Consider the following 15,297-nt stretch of genomic DNA (forward strand, 5'->3'; position numbering starts at 1 on the left):
TCATCCTGTCACTGGCTGCCTGGGAGAAGAGGCCGACCCCACCTGGCTACACCCTCCTGTCAGGGAGCTGTAGGGAGTGATAAGGTCTCCCCTGAGCCTCCCTTCCTCCAGGCTGAACACCCCCAGCTCCCTCAGGCTCTCCTCGCAGGACTTGTGCTCCAGACCCTTCCCCAGCCTCTTTGCCCTTCTCTGGATACTCTCTAGCACCACGATGTTCTTCCTGTTCACATCATTAGAAGCTCTCTCTCCACAACAAACGTTTCTTGACTAGAAGAGGACATTATTTCCAGTCTAGCACAAGATATATAATAAAACAACAACAACAAAAATTCTTCTGTTACAAACGCTAACAGCTGAATCATATCAGATGCAGACTGCCCTGATTTTCCATCTAATTTGTTTATCACCAGAAAGACCTGCACTTCAAGTCAGCAACAGCAGCAGCTGACAACACAGCAATTACTACTTGAGTTAGCATCAGGGTAAACATTAAGCAGCTTGTTTTATTCAAATAAAGTAAGTGTTGTATTCTCATATCTCTGCACTTTGTACCACAAACCTACCTCAAAAAAATTCACTTGGATTAGGCAGGAGCAGGAAGTGGCTGTGGAAACAGCTTTACCCAGAGACTCACCCTTACTGAACTTTGTGTATACAAATGACAGCTGAGTGGTAATTAATTAATTTTCCTAAAAAAAAAAAAAAAACAATACCACAAAAAACCAAACAAACCCAAAAAAAATAAACAAAACCAGCAGTATGCCAAGTAACCTGCAACCTGAAGCCAGGGCATAAGACACAAGATTTCCACCTACAGCTGTTGCTCCCGAGTGCCCAGCTCCTGGTTAACACCAATGTTGATACCCATCTCTTCCCCAAAAGCACTTCAGTTGACTCCTGCTCAGCCCACCCCCTTCCATGAGGAAGAATCTCCTGCTTTCCCCTGAGGCCTCTCGGAGGCTCTTTGCCCTCTACTTCAGGCTCCCCCTGGGCACCCCTTTCCCCCTCTGCCCTCCACCTCCCTCTACGCCAGGAGTCCAAAAAATACTACACCTCAACTTCTGCCCAAGATTTTCTTTCCTGCAGACTGCACATCTCCTGCTGACAATTCATATGCTCTTTATCTTCCTGATCTCTACCCTTCCCTCTTCTTTTATTCTGGGTAACAGTGTTTTTAAAACATAATCTATCATTTGATCATAACATGCCTGGCAGTGTTATTTTCCTAATTTCACTTTATTTCCCCACCTCCTTCCTCCTCATCCAAAGCATTTTTAACATTTTCTTGCTCAAAAGCTTTTTCTGCAAGATGTAAGATGCCAAACACCACAAGTTCAGTAAGTGGAACTCATTGAAATGACTACGCAAAGCTCTGAAACACTCACTTGGGAATTACTTTATTCAAAATAAAAACACATTGAAGCAAAGTAATTTTAGAAATAAAGTTAGTTATTTACAGCATTCAGAAACAGTCACTCACTTACATGGACATATATTTTTCAACAAGGAATTTGAGATGCTTCCTCTGCTAAAAAAAGACAGGGGGAGGATACATTTACAAACACAAACCAAATCTGCTACCGCTTTACAGTTTGCCAAAGATGGCAACACACTTTGAAAACCACAGAGATTTTGTTGCCTTTATGCTATTGTTTAGCTATTTTTATGGTATCCTGTGAAAATTTCAGTGCACCTGGAAGGTATGAAAGGCAGGTCTTTATTGTCATTTCCAACAGCATCCTGTATTCTAGCAGACCTTGACATGGTTAGAACTTCTCACCAGTAATTTCAGCTTGTCGCACGATGCAGCATTTGATTACAGGTATCACCAAAAAACACATTCTCAAAGTAGTTTTTGTAGAAGGCTAATTTTTAAAGGATAGTTTTCAAAGGTGACATTTTAAACTAAACTCAGCAGGCAAAACAAGCACTAATATGTACAGTTTCACATACCAAGGGATTATGTGAATAGCATCTTCTTTGGAATCTGTAAAAAAATACTAAAGTGCTTTTCAAATGTGTCCTCATTGATTAAAAGGACAGGTATTTTGTACAAGTCATCAGTTGCACACCAACATCATTATGTTGTTTAAGGAGGCATTTCAACAGAAAGATAAATATTATCAGCACTTAATTTTAGCTTCTCAATTAAGCATAATTTTAGGATTTCCAGACAAAAATCCTAACTCTATAGAATGTACTTCTTCATTGGAAAATACAAAATTAAATTAAAGAAAGTGCTTAATTCTCCAGTACTGTGACGTTTCAGAGCAAGTTCACTAGCATTGGTATGAAACTCAACTTTATATTGTACTAATTTTTCAAAAATTTCATACCAAAAAACCCCAAACCCATAAGCCTATACAGTCCAAAGCTAACCTATCTAAGAACTGAAAGTTCTCACACAAACAGTGGGAGAACAACCAAGTACATAATTCTGAAATTAAGGCACTCTGTTATTCAAAACAGGTAACAGAAAACCTTAATTTAAATGCAAAATAACTATCTTACAGTCTTTGTTAGGCACTACCTGGATTTTAAAACTTCAAGGTTAAAAGTGACAAAACCAGACATTAAAGCTGAAAAGTTGTCTCTTCTTTCACAATTTAGGTTTAGTTTCTGCTATGGAATACCCAATTCTAAATGACATTCAAATTCACATTCCAGTCTTGTAAACCTGACATTAGCAGGGCTCCTGGTATTCTCTAGATCTCCAGTGAGGGGAAAAAACATCTTTAGAAGAGTATGTAAGAACTTAATTTATGTGATACGAAATTCTGATAGATCAAAAGGAGTGCAAAGAGATTTAAGAATGATTAAGAACATCCATTTAAAGGTTAATTGTTACATATTCCCCCCAAAAGATCTCTTTCCATGTTTGAAATACAAGGCAAGACTGAATGCCCTGCTCTGAAACAATTTACATGAGGTTTCCTTGGCAGCTGGTTTGACAGTGGTTACCAGCACTAAGATTCTGCATGTGAAAAGAGTAAGGTACTGATACACTAATACTATATGAACTACAGATATTTTTACTCTATAGGGAAGATAACAGAGAGAGCCATTATATTCAAACCTCAAGTTTGTCAGCTTCCTTCCGTTCATGGTAAATGTGTAAGGCCTTCACCTGTACTGCTGGAGTGACGCCGTATTTGAAGACTCCAGTTCCCAAAGCCAGAGGTTGTGGCAGTACTGTCCACACTGCCTGTGGATGAAAAACCTGAGTGCAAGCCTTGACTTCAGGACTACACATGTAGCGTTGTCCCCAGTGAGCAGCTGCTGGCCTCGTCCAGCCTGCAGCCACTGCTGCCATGAGGGAAACACTGAATGCCAAGAGGCAGCACAGATGTCTTGAATATGTTTGGCACCAGAGAGAACAAACTTCTGCTGTTTCTTGTTAGAGAATTCCACTCTAGTTTATATTCTGAGATAAAACATCTGCATCCAGATACTGCATACTCATTTCCTGTTGAGAATATGGCATATCCAAGGATTCATTTGGCCTTAAATCCTGGGTTTTCAGAGTTGGTACCTGCTTTTTTATAGTGAGCCCTGAATGTCAAGGATGCTTGGATCCAGGAATCCAGACTGATTTGATCCAACCTAGTACAACTATGAGTTACTCGCAAAAAAGAACCCTCCAAGGTTAAAAGTAATGTCATTCATTAATTTCCAAAAAGTATATGTAATTATTTAAGCTCAGTTACAATGTTTCTTTCCACAGAAAATGCTAACAATCTCTCATTCATTAATACTCTTAATATTACATGATGTGCTTCATTCTTTTGGTAAATGAAATGTTTATGTGCTGCTTTCACAATTTTTTACAATTACCATTTTCTAGATATAAATGTTATAAATGTATATTGTTATAAATGTAACAAATGTTTTGGACCATTCTTTCAAATCAACATTTGACTAACTGATAGTAATAGACAAAGCTTAAGCCCACCAAGTTTTAATATCAAATTAAAAACTATGCTGTCAGTTCATTTGTGGAATGCAACAGTTGACAAAAAAAATCTTCTCTTTCCAGAAGTCTAAATGGATCATTCTCACTGGCTAGGAAAGCCTACGCAGTTGGGGGTTTTTTCTGGAAAGAAAGTAACAAAATGAGCTGGAAATAAAAAAAAAAGAGCTGCATTTTAAAAGTGCAGTATTTCTGTGCTTAATCTTTGTTGACGTCGCATCATTTCTTCAAAGCTATTATGTTGAATGGACATGGAGCTAAAGTTAGACCAAACCTTCCCTCCATGGATGGTTTTGCAGCATTTTCAGGGTACAGAAAGGTAAAACTTTGCATTAGACTTGCAAAAATCAAGAACAGCTCCATTTTTGCCAACTGCTCTCCCATGCACACACGTTTACCTACAGAACAGTTAGAAGAGATGTATTACTGGCTTTATACAGTTGACCTGTTTGTTAACACACATGTAATTCCTGTGCTACCATAGTCCAAAACAGGCTCAAACTACTATTAAGCTATGAACTCTGAAGCTCTGGCCTCCTGCATTTGAGTCTAAGCTTTGCTCAGCTGTACTACTTCATATTAAGAGTATTTACATCCGCAGCAAAAGCAGTATCAAAGGACAATTTATAATTTCTGTCTGGTGACTAGCTATTTAGGAACCCAAACCATTTTGCGAAGCCACCAACTGTGATAATAAATCTACTTCTGTAATTGCTCCTATGTGCAACTTTTACATCTCCTACCCCCAAGGCCCTATGCTTGAAACACCACCACCCACCCACCCACCCACCCAACTAACGACTTCACGTGGATTGTCTTACCCATTCCAAAAGGAATGAATGACTCTTTTTTTATTAGCTGGCCATTTTCATCCAGAAATCTTGATGGTTGAAATTCATCCGGCTTCTCCCAAATGTTAGGATCTCTGTGTACTGACCACAGGTTGGGCACAATCACACTCCCCTTAGGAATAGTATATCCCTGGAGCACTTTAAACAAAAGCAGAGACAGAGATGTGACAAGTTGCTAGAAGGAAACATGGGAAACATACCATTAAAAAGACAACTAGAAGATGTCACAAAAAATTATATTGATCCCTAGCTGTGGGCTGCAAATCTAGCAAAAGCTTAAGGCAAAGGTGATCTCTGCTACCCTGCTTGAGTCAGAATCACGCCGGCCTGAGGAGCTGGAAAGACATCAAGTTACACCAACAGCTTCTGCAGAGAGAAAGAAGCAGCAATTGTCAGAAATGCACTCTGCAACATGTCAATGCAGTGACCCACTTTCCTCCTGCTCCTGTGCTGTCACAGAGCCCCACCACAGTCAAAGGATGGATTTTGAATTGTTGTCACACAAGGGTTTCAAAATGATTAGTTTCATTTCAGCTTGTTGCACCTCACTGTCCTGCAAAACAAAACATTTTAAAAAGCAGATCAATTCAGTAATGGGTTTAAAAGACAAGTATTGCTATTTCACACTGACTCTAGCCAGTGCTCAGCAATATTTAGAAATCACATTGATGAATTGGAAGAGAATATTTCTTAATGTTTTCTGTACATGTGGAGGTCAACGGTATAAGCCTTTAGCAAACCAACTACTCTAAAGTGATGTTGTCAGACCTCTGTGTCAGAATGCCAAAAACAACTCTGCTGTTTCAGGTACAAAGGTGGAGTCTCAGTTGCCAACTGTGACTAAGCACATTAGTCAGTACCAGCTGACCCCCACAGAAGAAATCACTCAAGATTAGAAAAATCCTGCTGGATGTCAGGTCAGACATGCTTCTTACACAGAGGAGTATGTCAAGGCCACCTACTCCCTATACAGAGCATTTTACATATTTGTTTTACAGATATAATATGTAAATGAGATCTTCGTAAGTTATCACTAGCTGTCCCATCAGATCTGCATCCCCAGAGGAAATGGTGTAGTAACAAGTCTCTAGAAAAGCTTACCAGCAGTTTCTGAGGCCATTCGAGGAATTGAAAGGGGAACAACCGCAGTCATTCTCTGCACTTCCATAATGGTTGCCTCTGTGAAGGGCATTTGAGCCTTGTGAGCAAGAGAGGGGACTTTGTCACGTCCTAGAACTGCTTCAATTTCTGCATGAACCTTTTCTATTCAAAGGAAGCAAGGAAAATAAAGAAGTCAAAAGACATAATACACGAGAAGACATCATCTCAATTTCATCTGACTATGTTTGCTTCATTGTTTACAAAGATTTCTCAAAGATTACTTCAAGATGTCATTCCCAGTTGAAACAGCTATGCCAACATTAGCCTTAGGAACAGACTCAGTTAAGATAAAAATGACCAAGCACAATCTTGACAACTGTCAAGAGTAAAGGTACTGAAATGACAGACATTGCTAGCCCTTTAGTATTGGAGAAGTACAGGAAAAGTCCTGCTGCTACTCCAAATGTATTCATAATCTTACTGCAGCAGTTTACCTACATAGTAATTTGAATGATGAAAGCATCAAGCTTTCTGCTCTGCAATTAAAAACTTCAACAGTAAGAGAACTGCATGCAGTGTGTGCCTGAGTGTCAGGTGATGGGAAAGTTTTTCACGAAGCTGCTTTAGATACTTCATTCTGGAGCAGGAATTCTGGTGCTGTTACTGCAAGCATTGAAGCTATTTAACTCATTCTTGCCATCTCCTACTTTCCATTTACAGAACCTAAACTCAGCTACATCCCATTTACCCCAAAGACAGCAGCAGATGCTCCTTTCCCACAAAGCCCTTCTGCAAAGTCAGAAATGTTCATGAGCTTATCTACTTTCTCATTCATGGAAAGCAAAAAATACCAAACTATTTACTTGCCCCTTTCACTTCACTGAAGGCTCAGCATGCAAGTAATTCTCTTCATAGAAGTTTCCAAATTTCAGGATTTGCTTCACCTATGTATATACAGGATGATGTGCCTTTTCTTGCAGGTAACTTGCAATCTGGCTACACCACAAAAGACAATCTTGAAAGAGGAGACCTTGGAACTAACCTTTAATCAAAAATAATAAAAGTCAGTTTTCATTTTCTACCCTTTATATCCTGCATGCGTTGTGGTTGTCCTGCTTGCCTTTTCCAACCAAGCAGCTGATACTCTGAGTTTTTGGTCTTTTCTCCTCTCAGCAGTGATACAAGATTAAATAAAAGCTCAATGAAAAAAACTGTCCCCACTTCCCGAGCAGCATCCACAAGTGCTTCCTGAACTGTGTCTAACGAGCCGCTGCTGCCGCCTACTGGGTTTGCCAGAAGAAAAGCTCATGCATTAGGAACATTATAAAATACAAAAAATACAGCAAGGGATGTGCTGACAGCATGGCTCTCCAGTACCTTCTTTGTGGAGGTTTGCTACTTTTATTAGGGAGATACTATAGCCCTATATTCAGGCATGCATGTCCACAGTAATCTAAAAAAATAAATAAAGTTTTCAATAGATAACAAAAAATGAAAAAATTAAGCTGTCTCATGCTGAATGTCACACCAATGCTTTAACCCGAACAACTCATTTCTATACGCTATAATAGAACTGTACAGAGAACTATGCAGAGGAACTATACAGAGAGCAGCCAAACTGCTGCTCACATTACCAGCCGCAAAATGTAGACTTCAGCAGTCTCTGCAACAGCATGTTATTTGAACTGCTCCACTACTTTTCACATATTTAAAAATCTCACACATCTTCAGAAGCCAAGGACCAAAACAAAGTCAGGGAACAGAACAAACTAAATACGTGCCATGACTTCACCATATTGTCCATACACATCACTCTCTATTTCCCTGTAAAAAGCAAAACTATTTTATAAAGAGAAAAAGACTTTTTTTTTCCTCTGATAGCCCTTAGTTTGCCTTTCCATGTCTGCAAGCAACTTTTGCTACTTCTAAAAGATACATGATTCAGGTATTTTCTCTAGGGAGGAAATACATTTAAGAGAAATGTGTTACTAGAAATAAACAAAAAAGAGGCCCATACGTAACTCCAAGGTAATCAGGATGTAAGGAATGGGATACTAAAGGTGATACACTCTGGACTACTGAGCATATTTAGATTACTTGACAAGAGCCACAACATAAGGAAAGGGGAAATCAGACAGAGGTAATGAAACTGTTAAGAGGTCAGCAGAAAAGTGAAAACTGACCAGCACATACACATACAGTACCAGGCAGAAGAAAAAGAGGTTAAAAAACCACAAAACTCTTCTAGATTCCATTTGTTATCTAATCCATGTAACTGCATATCAAGTCAAGCAGTGATAACACACAACATCAAAACCAGAAGAATAAGCCTATGCAATAAAAGTTTACTTTACATTTGTCCCCAGTGAACTCTCTCTCCCATGTACAGTACTGGTGCCCTGTTTTGCAATCTTTTGTCAACAGTTTGGTTGACTTTGTGCAATAAACCATGATCTTGACCTATTTAAAGAGATTTTTCCAGGCAGATCCAACTGAGTAGATGAGACTACTCAGGGTCATGTCCCACTTAGCTTTGAACCAAAGACAGAGATTCTGTTAACTCTCAGGGCAATCTGTGTCACTCCTTTGCCATGTTCACAGGGCAATTTGTTTTCCGAGTATCTGATTGGAATTTTCTTGTTGTCTCCACTGCCTCCCTTCCCTCCACTGCACACCTCAGGGGAGACTGCCTCCATCTTCTTAGCATCTTTTGATCAGATAGCTGTAGACAGCATAAGGTTTCCCCTCAGTCATCCTTCCCTAACACTGAACAAGACCATTTTGCTCTGCCTCTGTTTTGTGGTCACATGTTCCATGTGTCTTCCCCCCCTGCCCCTCATCATGCCCCTCATCATCAGCAACCTACCCAACTACCATGACCACTCAAGACTGATGGGGAGAGGCCCTCTAATGACACTGGCAGATGGTGCTGTGCATTTGTGCAAGTCCAGTTTGCTTAAGCTGTCTCTGATTTGATCTTCCTCTACAATAGGTAGTGTTTCACTTCCCCAGACTCTGTCACTAGACTCAAGAACCTCCCTGCTCAGGGAGGCATAAAAGCAGACCTTACCACTCCGGTCTTCACACATCTTCTATCACTACTATATGCCTGGAATGCCACAACTGCCAAAGTTTTTCAAACGTGCTAAAGTTTTTCTGGAACTGCTTGGGAAAGATAAAATTGTCCAAAGACAGAAGAAATTCACAGATTAAAGGGCCATTTAGCACTTAATATATAGCACTAACCTAGAAACCATGCTAGCACAGCAGGACAGAAGATGTCTGATTACACACCAGCCTTCAAATTATACGTACACACAAACCATTGGCACTCCAAATGATTTCTTCACTGCCACTGCTTGCTTCTGTTTCTGAGAATCCATCTGGAGCTTTACAGTCTGGAATAAATCACCTAGAATAAAATAATCTTACCTTGCACTTCAGGGTAAAGAGACATGTAGAGCAGGCACCACAGCAACGTGTTGGAAGTAGTATCTGTGCCTGCGATGAAGAGGTCACCAATGATAAAAAACAGATAATCATCATTAAAACTGCTCTCCTTGTTGTTCTTCTCCTCTTCCGCATGGATGAAGTACATATCAATGAAGTCCCTGGGATTTGCTGCATCCAGTGTATCCCTGTGCTGGGCAATTATTCTCTTCAGAAAAGCAGTAATATCTAACTCAGTTTGCCGAAGCTCCCGGAAAGGCCCAAAGGGAAGGTAGTAGAGCCAAGGGAAGATGTTGACCAGGATCATGTAGCTGTTCACGCTCAGCTCCAGGGCGCGGGCCATGTTCTTCAGCATCGTCTTGAACTCATCATCTTCGTAGTTAAAACGCTTGCCAAAGGCCATGGAACAGATAACATTGGACACTGCATTGCGAATGATTGGGAAGGGATTAAATGAATCCTTTCCATGCTTCAGCATTTCCTCCTTTATAAAGTTCAGCTCCTCAATGATTTTAGGCTCTAAGCTGTGTCTCCCTACTCCAAAATGACGCAGTGTTGAGAGAGAGAATTTCCTCTGTTGCTTCCAGACAGGGCCATAAGGTGCAAAAATAACACCTGAAAGGAAAAGGGAGAGTCTGAAACCAAAATGCCCAGTTTTCAATAAGAAATAGACAGGCCTGCAACCCAAGAGCCAGAAGAGAGGGAAATGGTAACAGCAAATCTCCCCCAAGCACTTGGCTAGGAGCTAAAGGAAGAACACAAGGTTCTTTATAATAGCTTTTGGAAACACTGTCTCTCCTTTTCCTAATCAGTGAAATGAATATCCAAGTTACATCACTAGTTCATTACACTTTGCAAGACACAAATAGATCGAGAAGAGGGAAATGTTAGTCTGGGACATATGTTAGATATAGTCTTTTCTCCTCCACATCCTGAGACATGAACTCCTTCAGCAAGGCACAACAGAAGACATTAAAACACAAACTGATTTGCATTTTTTTCCCCTTCATGTTATACAAACTTCTCAATACTTTTTTCACGTGTTTCTATTACAAGCAAGCTTTTTCTTTATAATAAAAATACAGGATACTCACACTGGGAGAAATACACTGTGAGAAAACTGGGAAGGTGAAGACAGGTTCAGAGACACTTGGCAAAAACCTGCTTGATTTGCATCCCAACAGTTTTGATGGCCCTAGGCAATTGCTCTGCATAATTGTGTCATTATGAAACACCGTTTAAATTAAATCCCTATTACTCACTTACAAACAGAAACATCTCTTTTGTTGAATCAAAAGACCACACCAAAGACACCACAGGGTAACAAATACACAACCTGCTATTTCTAATGTACTCCATGGTTAACCTGAGAAAGTTTAGTCATCAAACATGACCTAGTTCTGGATTTGTTCTTCTAGTAAAGTGACACTACATTGGTTTTTTTCTGAAAACAAAAAGTTACTTTATAAAAGCAACATCAATTCTTCTGTCAACTGCAAATCTTAATGTTGAATTTAATAGGAGAAATGGCCATAAGAAAACAGAAGTAGTACGTAAGTACTGGAAGATGCACCATGTTTCAATATTTAACATTACCTACATTTCTATTACAAGTTAATGTTCCTAGCCCCTAATGCTAAAAGGACACAACACATGACCCAGCTTCAAACATCCTAAACAAGAACATTAGGAAGAGTCAAGACAAGCCCAGAATCAGCTGAATTTCATCTCCTCTACATGAAGACATTCCTTAGGCAATCTATTCAAACGCCCACTTCCTGGTCCTTCAAAAACAGAACCAAAAACTTTCCAGATTTCCTCTCTCAACTGTTTCCTGTTAGCACTGGTGTCCTCAAGTAGGTTAAGTGAAAAAACAGGTGTATTTAAGGCTGAATTTGCCCATGAACCAACTTGAGTTTCCAGGGTTTGTAGCTGGGTTGTGAAAGAAACATGGATTTCTTGGAACAAAGCCATTTCTATCCCTAAACAAATATTTCCAAAACACGCTATGCATCCACAACCTCTTCCCTTTTTTGTTGTTAGGAAAATGAGGTTTAGGATCCAAATACTTTCATAAAGAAAACAGACCTATTGTCTTGAAGGTAAAAGAGACTCCCCTAGCCCCACAGAAAAGCTAACACCAACAACACACCTCCCCCCACCCAGTGAGCCTCTCCAGCAGCCCTGCAGAGAGCGTGGGTGTTTTCTGATGTCCCCAAGCCCCAAACTGCTGCACAATACTAATAACTGATTTGTAAACTGGGAAAGAATAACACAGGAGAGAGATTAAGGAAGAAGAAGAGCATAAAGATAGAATAACATAGGTAAGAGAAGAAAGCAAACTCTCAACTGCATCACTACCAAGCTATAATAATGGAACAGTCCTTTGCTGATTTCAGAGAAAATCTGCCTGCCCTAAAAGGTCACATTAGTCAGCACAGACATCTCTACTTTTAAACCACCCCCCCCCAAACAACAAAAAAAACCTCCCCTGCAAACAAACTAAAGCAAAGCAAAACAAACAAACAAAACCAACAAAAAACCCAGAAGGAAATACAATAATAAATTCTCAAGCAACAATAACCAGGACTTCATGCTCACTATAGGGGCCTAATTTCTACGAGCTGATAATGAAACCCTTTCAATACAACCAACAAACTCACATAACCAGAGAGTTCATTTTATTCCCCATTTTAGATGGAAAAGATTAAAATCCTTACAAGACACACATTCTGGCAAAGGCTTACTTCCTCTCCTCCCTCTCCCCCCGTTTTTTACTGCTAGCTCTAGTGTTGCTACAATACTGGGAACATTGACAAATACAGCAGTCATGACACTTAATAACATTCAACTTCTGTATTGTGAGACATCCACATCTGGATATGCACAGGGCAGGGCTATACAGGCAGACAACCACACAGACTCCATCTACTCTGCAGAGTCAGTCTTTGTTGCCTTTCGTAGCTATAAAATACAAAAAACTAAAAATACTAAAACCAAACCACAGAAATCTCTTTTCTCTCCTCAGTCTACTATTTCTCTTCCTGCAGACATATGTGCAGAAGACTTCAATTAAGAATTGACCTCTACCTTCTCCCTTAAGTTCTTATGGCTCTTTTTATCCAGCCAAGAAGGCCTCCCTCCTTTGCTAATCAAGTTGCTGAAATGTAGTATTTGCCATTTCTGATACTTCTACCTGCTCTCCCCCAGGCACAACCCATCTACCTCCTTCATGAACCACACACGAAAAAAGCAACACTCATTAGCACCAACGCAGCATCGCAGAGGTTCAGTCATCTCCTCATGCCACCACTAAACCCAAGCCAGCACCTGACAGCATCTGTAACTTCCACTGGCTTTTGGAGAACCAGCCTGCGGGGGCGGTGGCCCTCCACTGCCCATATTCACCGACTCTTCCCTTTGTGCACTCAGAGCACACCATCTCTGAGGTGCACTCTACAGTACTCCTGCATCTGTGGCAATTCAGCATGCTGCACCAGCTAACACAAGCACTACAGAACAGCTAGGGATGTTTTATGGACAACTGGGCAGAGCACAGCTATGGTGACTTTCCAGATAAAACCAAACCAAGAAGCAACACAGTGTCCCTGCCACAGCGCAACACAGACAGGCACCGTCCATGGGCTTGGTTGCAGCACGCTCTGGCTGTGGACAACACGCTCCTGGTACTTTCAGCTCTCCTGGAGCACCCACTGGTGGAAGCTGCCAACTGCCCGGGCTACTCTGCTTCACCATATTCAAAAAAGTCTGACAGAGAACAAGAAACAGATGAAATTCATGGCATTTAAGGAAAAAGAAATCTGCCATGAGCCTGAACATGAGGTTTTACAGCACTGCTAAAATTATCTAACTCCTCTACCCCTTTCCTCCTCCAGTGCTTGCTAAAGTACTGTACCTAAAAATACACATGATAACAATGTGCCAGTAAGATCTGTCTTGGACCAATATCATTAAACCAAGATAATTCATCTTTTTTTTTTTTATTCTTTACACTTATTTCAGCAATGGTACCTGACAGCATTTTAATAAACATGACCTAGGTCCCTCACTTTCTTCTCCTCTTTACTAAAGCAATTCTGGTACAGGGAAAAAAAAAAAAAAAGGAAGACAAATGTTTCAGGTACTTAAAAAATAGATTTATCTAGCCTTAGAAAAAACAAAAGTTTCACAACAAGCTAGCACACTAATAAGCCTTCTCTTACCTCCTAAACTGAAAAACACCTCCTAAACTGAAAAAGAGTGAGTAGATTTCCATAAACACTGAGATCCATAATGACCTAAGAACTAAACATGAAGAAATTCTACCTGCAGTATTGCAATCATGTGTTTAAACTCTTCGTGCCTTTTTTTTGGCAAAAGCTAGTAACTCTCCTTTGACCTCTTAAAAAAACCAACCAAAAAAAAAAAAAACCAAAAAAAACCCAAAAAAACCCAAATCCAAATACGCTCAGTAAGCTTTGACAAGCAGAATAACACATTCGCAAACATCACAGCAGCAGTAGTTTGCAAGCAGGCAGCCGTATCAAGCAGACCATGGCACCAAGTGCCATGTCTAGTCTTTCCTTAAACACCTCCAGGGATGCTGATTCCACCATCTCCCTGTGCAGTTCACTCCATCGTCAAATCACCCTTTCTTTGAAGAAATTCCTCCTAATGCCCAACCTAAAATTCACCTGGGGCTGTTTAAGGCCATTTCCTCTCGTCCTATCGCTTGTTACCCAGGAGACCGACCCCCTCCTGGCTGCACCCCCTTTACAGGCAGTTGTAGAGAGCGAGAAGGTCTCCCCTGAGCCTCGTCTCCAACAGTCTAAACCACCCCAGCTCTCTCCGCCGCTCCTCAGTCCCTTTACTGTACACAGATCTAAAGGGATCAGGCATTTCAGCCACCCAAAGGTGCTCTGTGGCGCACAGTACAGCACCGCCAACTTCACGGGGATGCTGCACGTCCACCTCGAGCCAGGGCGAGTTTCTCTCTGAGTGCCTTCTGTCAGCAGCAGGGCGAGGGACACAAGCGAGGAGCAAAAAGCAAGTAAATGGTTCAGTCCACAATTCGCGGGAGTTATTTATAAATTTCGGGAGAGCAGCCACGGTCCCGAGCAGCTCCCGCTCCGTACCGCTCCTAAGCATCACCGTGGACATCGCCGGGTGTGCGGCAGCTCCCGAGCGGGGCTCGGGGCGCCCCCGGGCGCTTACCCTTGTGGTGGGTGATCATGAGGACGATGGGCACAGAGGGCCGGTCGCTGAACACGTCCGCCTTCTGCACCAGCGCCTCCCGCACCGCCCCGAAGGTGTTGAGGATTATGATGGGGCGGTTGCCCACGAAGAGCCGGAAGACGCTGCCGTACATGAGGCCGGTGAGGAAGACATGGGCGAGAAGGCGGGGAGAGCCGGTCGCCCTGCACCTCCACCGCCCACCTGCGCAGCAGCGGAGGCGGCAGAAGGCGAAGGCGAAGTTGCCCACGAGCGGCCAGGGCGCGGGGCCCGGCGGCAGCCCCGACAGCTCCCGCGGCCGCCGCCGCAGCAGCCAGTAGCAGCCGAGCCAGCACAGGGCCACCAGCAGCAGCTCGGTGGCCGTGGGCGGCCGCAGCAGCCACGTCCAAGCTGCCGAGCTCGGCACCGCCATCTCCCAGGGCTGCGGGAACAGCGGCCTCGCCTCGCTACCGGCGCGTAGCGGTTTAAGATGGCGGGGGCGGCGGGAGGCGAGGCCGGCGGCGCCCTGACCCCGGCCTGCCGGGCCTGGGGCGGGAGCGGGGCCACGCCCCGACACCGCCCCGCAACAGGGGACAGAGCCGAAGTTTATGGAGGATGAAAGATAAGCACGTATGTCGAGCTCGTGCAAAAAAACCACCAAGAATAAAAAACAACAAAAAAAGTGAGCACTCCCCTCCTTGCCCCCAGGACTTG

At 42.2% G+C, this 15,297-nt stretch overlaps 1 protein-coding gene across 1 annotated transcript; it reads right to left on the reverse strand.

Annotated features, from left to right (window-relative positions):
- Positions 1 to 1,373: 1,373 nt before the first annotated feature.
- LOC104697291 (cytochrome P450 2U1) lies at positions 1,374 to 15,086 on the reverse strand. The gene is given in 7 exon segments (XM_010412113.4): positions 1,374 to 4,368; positions 4,792 to 4,959; positions 5,923 to 6,084; positions 9,355 to 9,987; positions 14,587 to 14,771; positions 14,773 to 14,836; positions 14,839 to 15,086. Coding segments are annotated over 7 exon segments (1,569 nt in total). The 5' UTR covers positions 15,017 to 15,086; the 3' UTR covers positions 1,374 to 4,189.
- Positions 15,087 to 15,297: the final 211 nt, after the last annotated feature.

Source organism: Corvus cornix, chromosome 4 (genome assembly GCF_000738735.6).
Source record: "Corvus cornix cornix isolate S_Up_H32 chromosome 4, ASM73873v5, whole genome shotgun sequence".
NCBI lineage: Eukaryota > Metazoa > Chordata > Aves > Passeriformes > Corvidae > Corvus > Corvus cornix.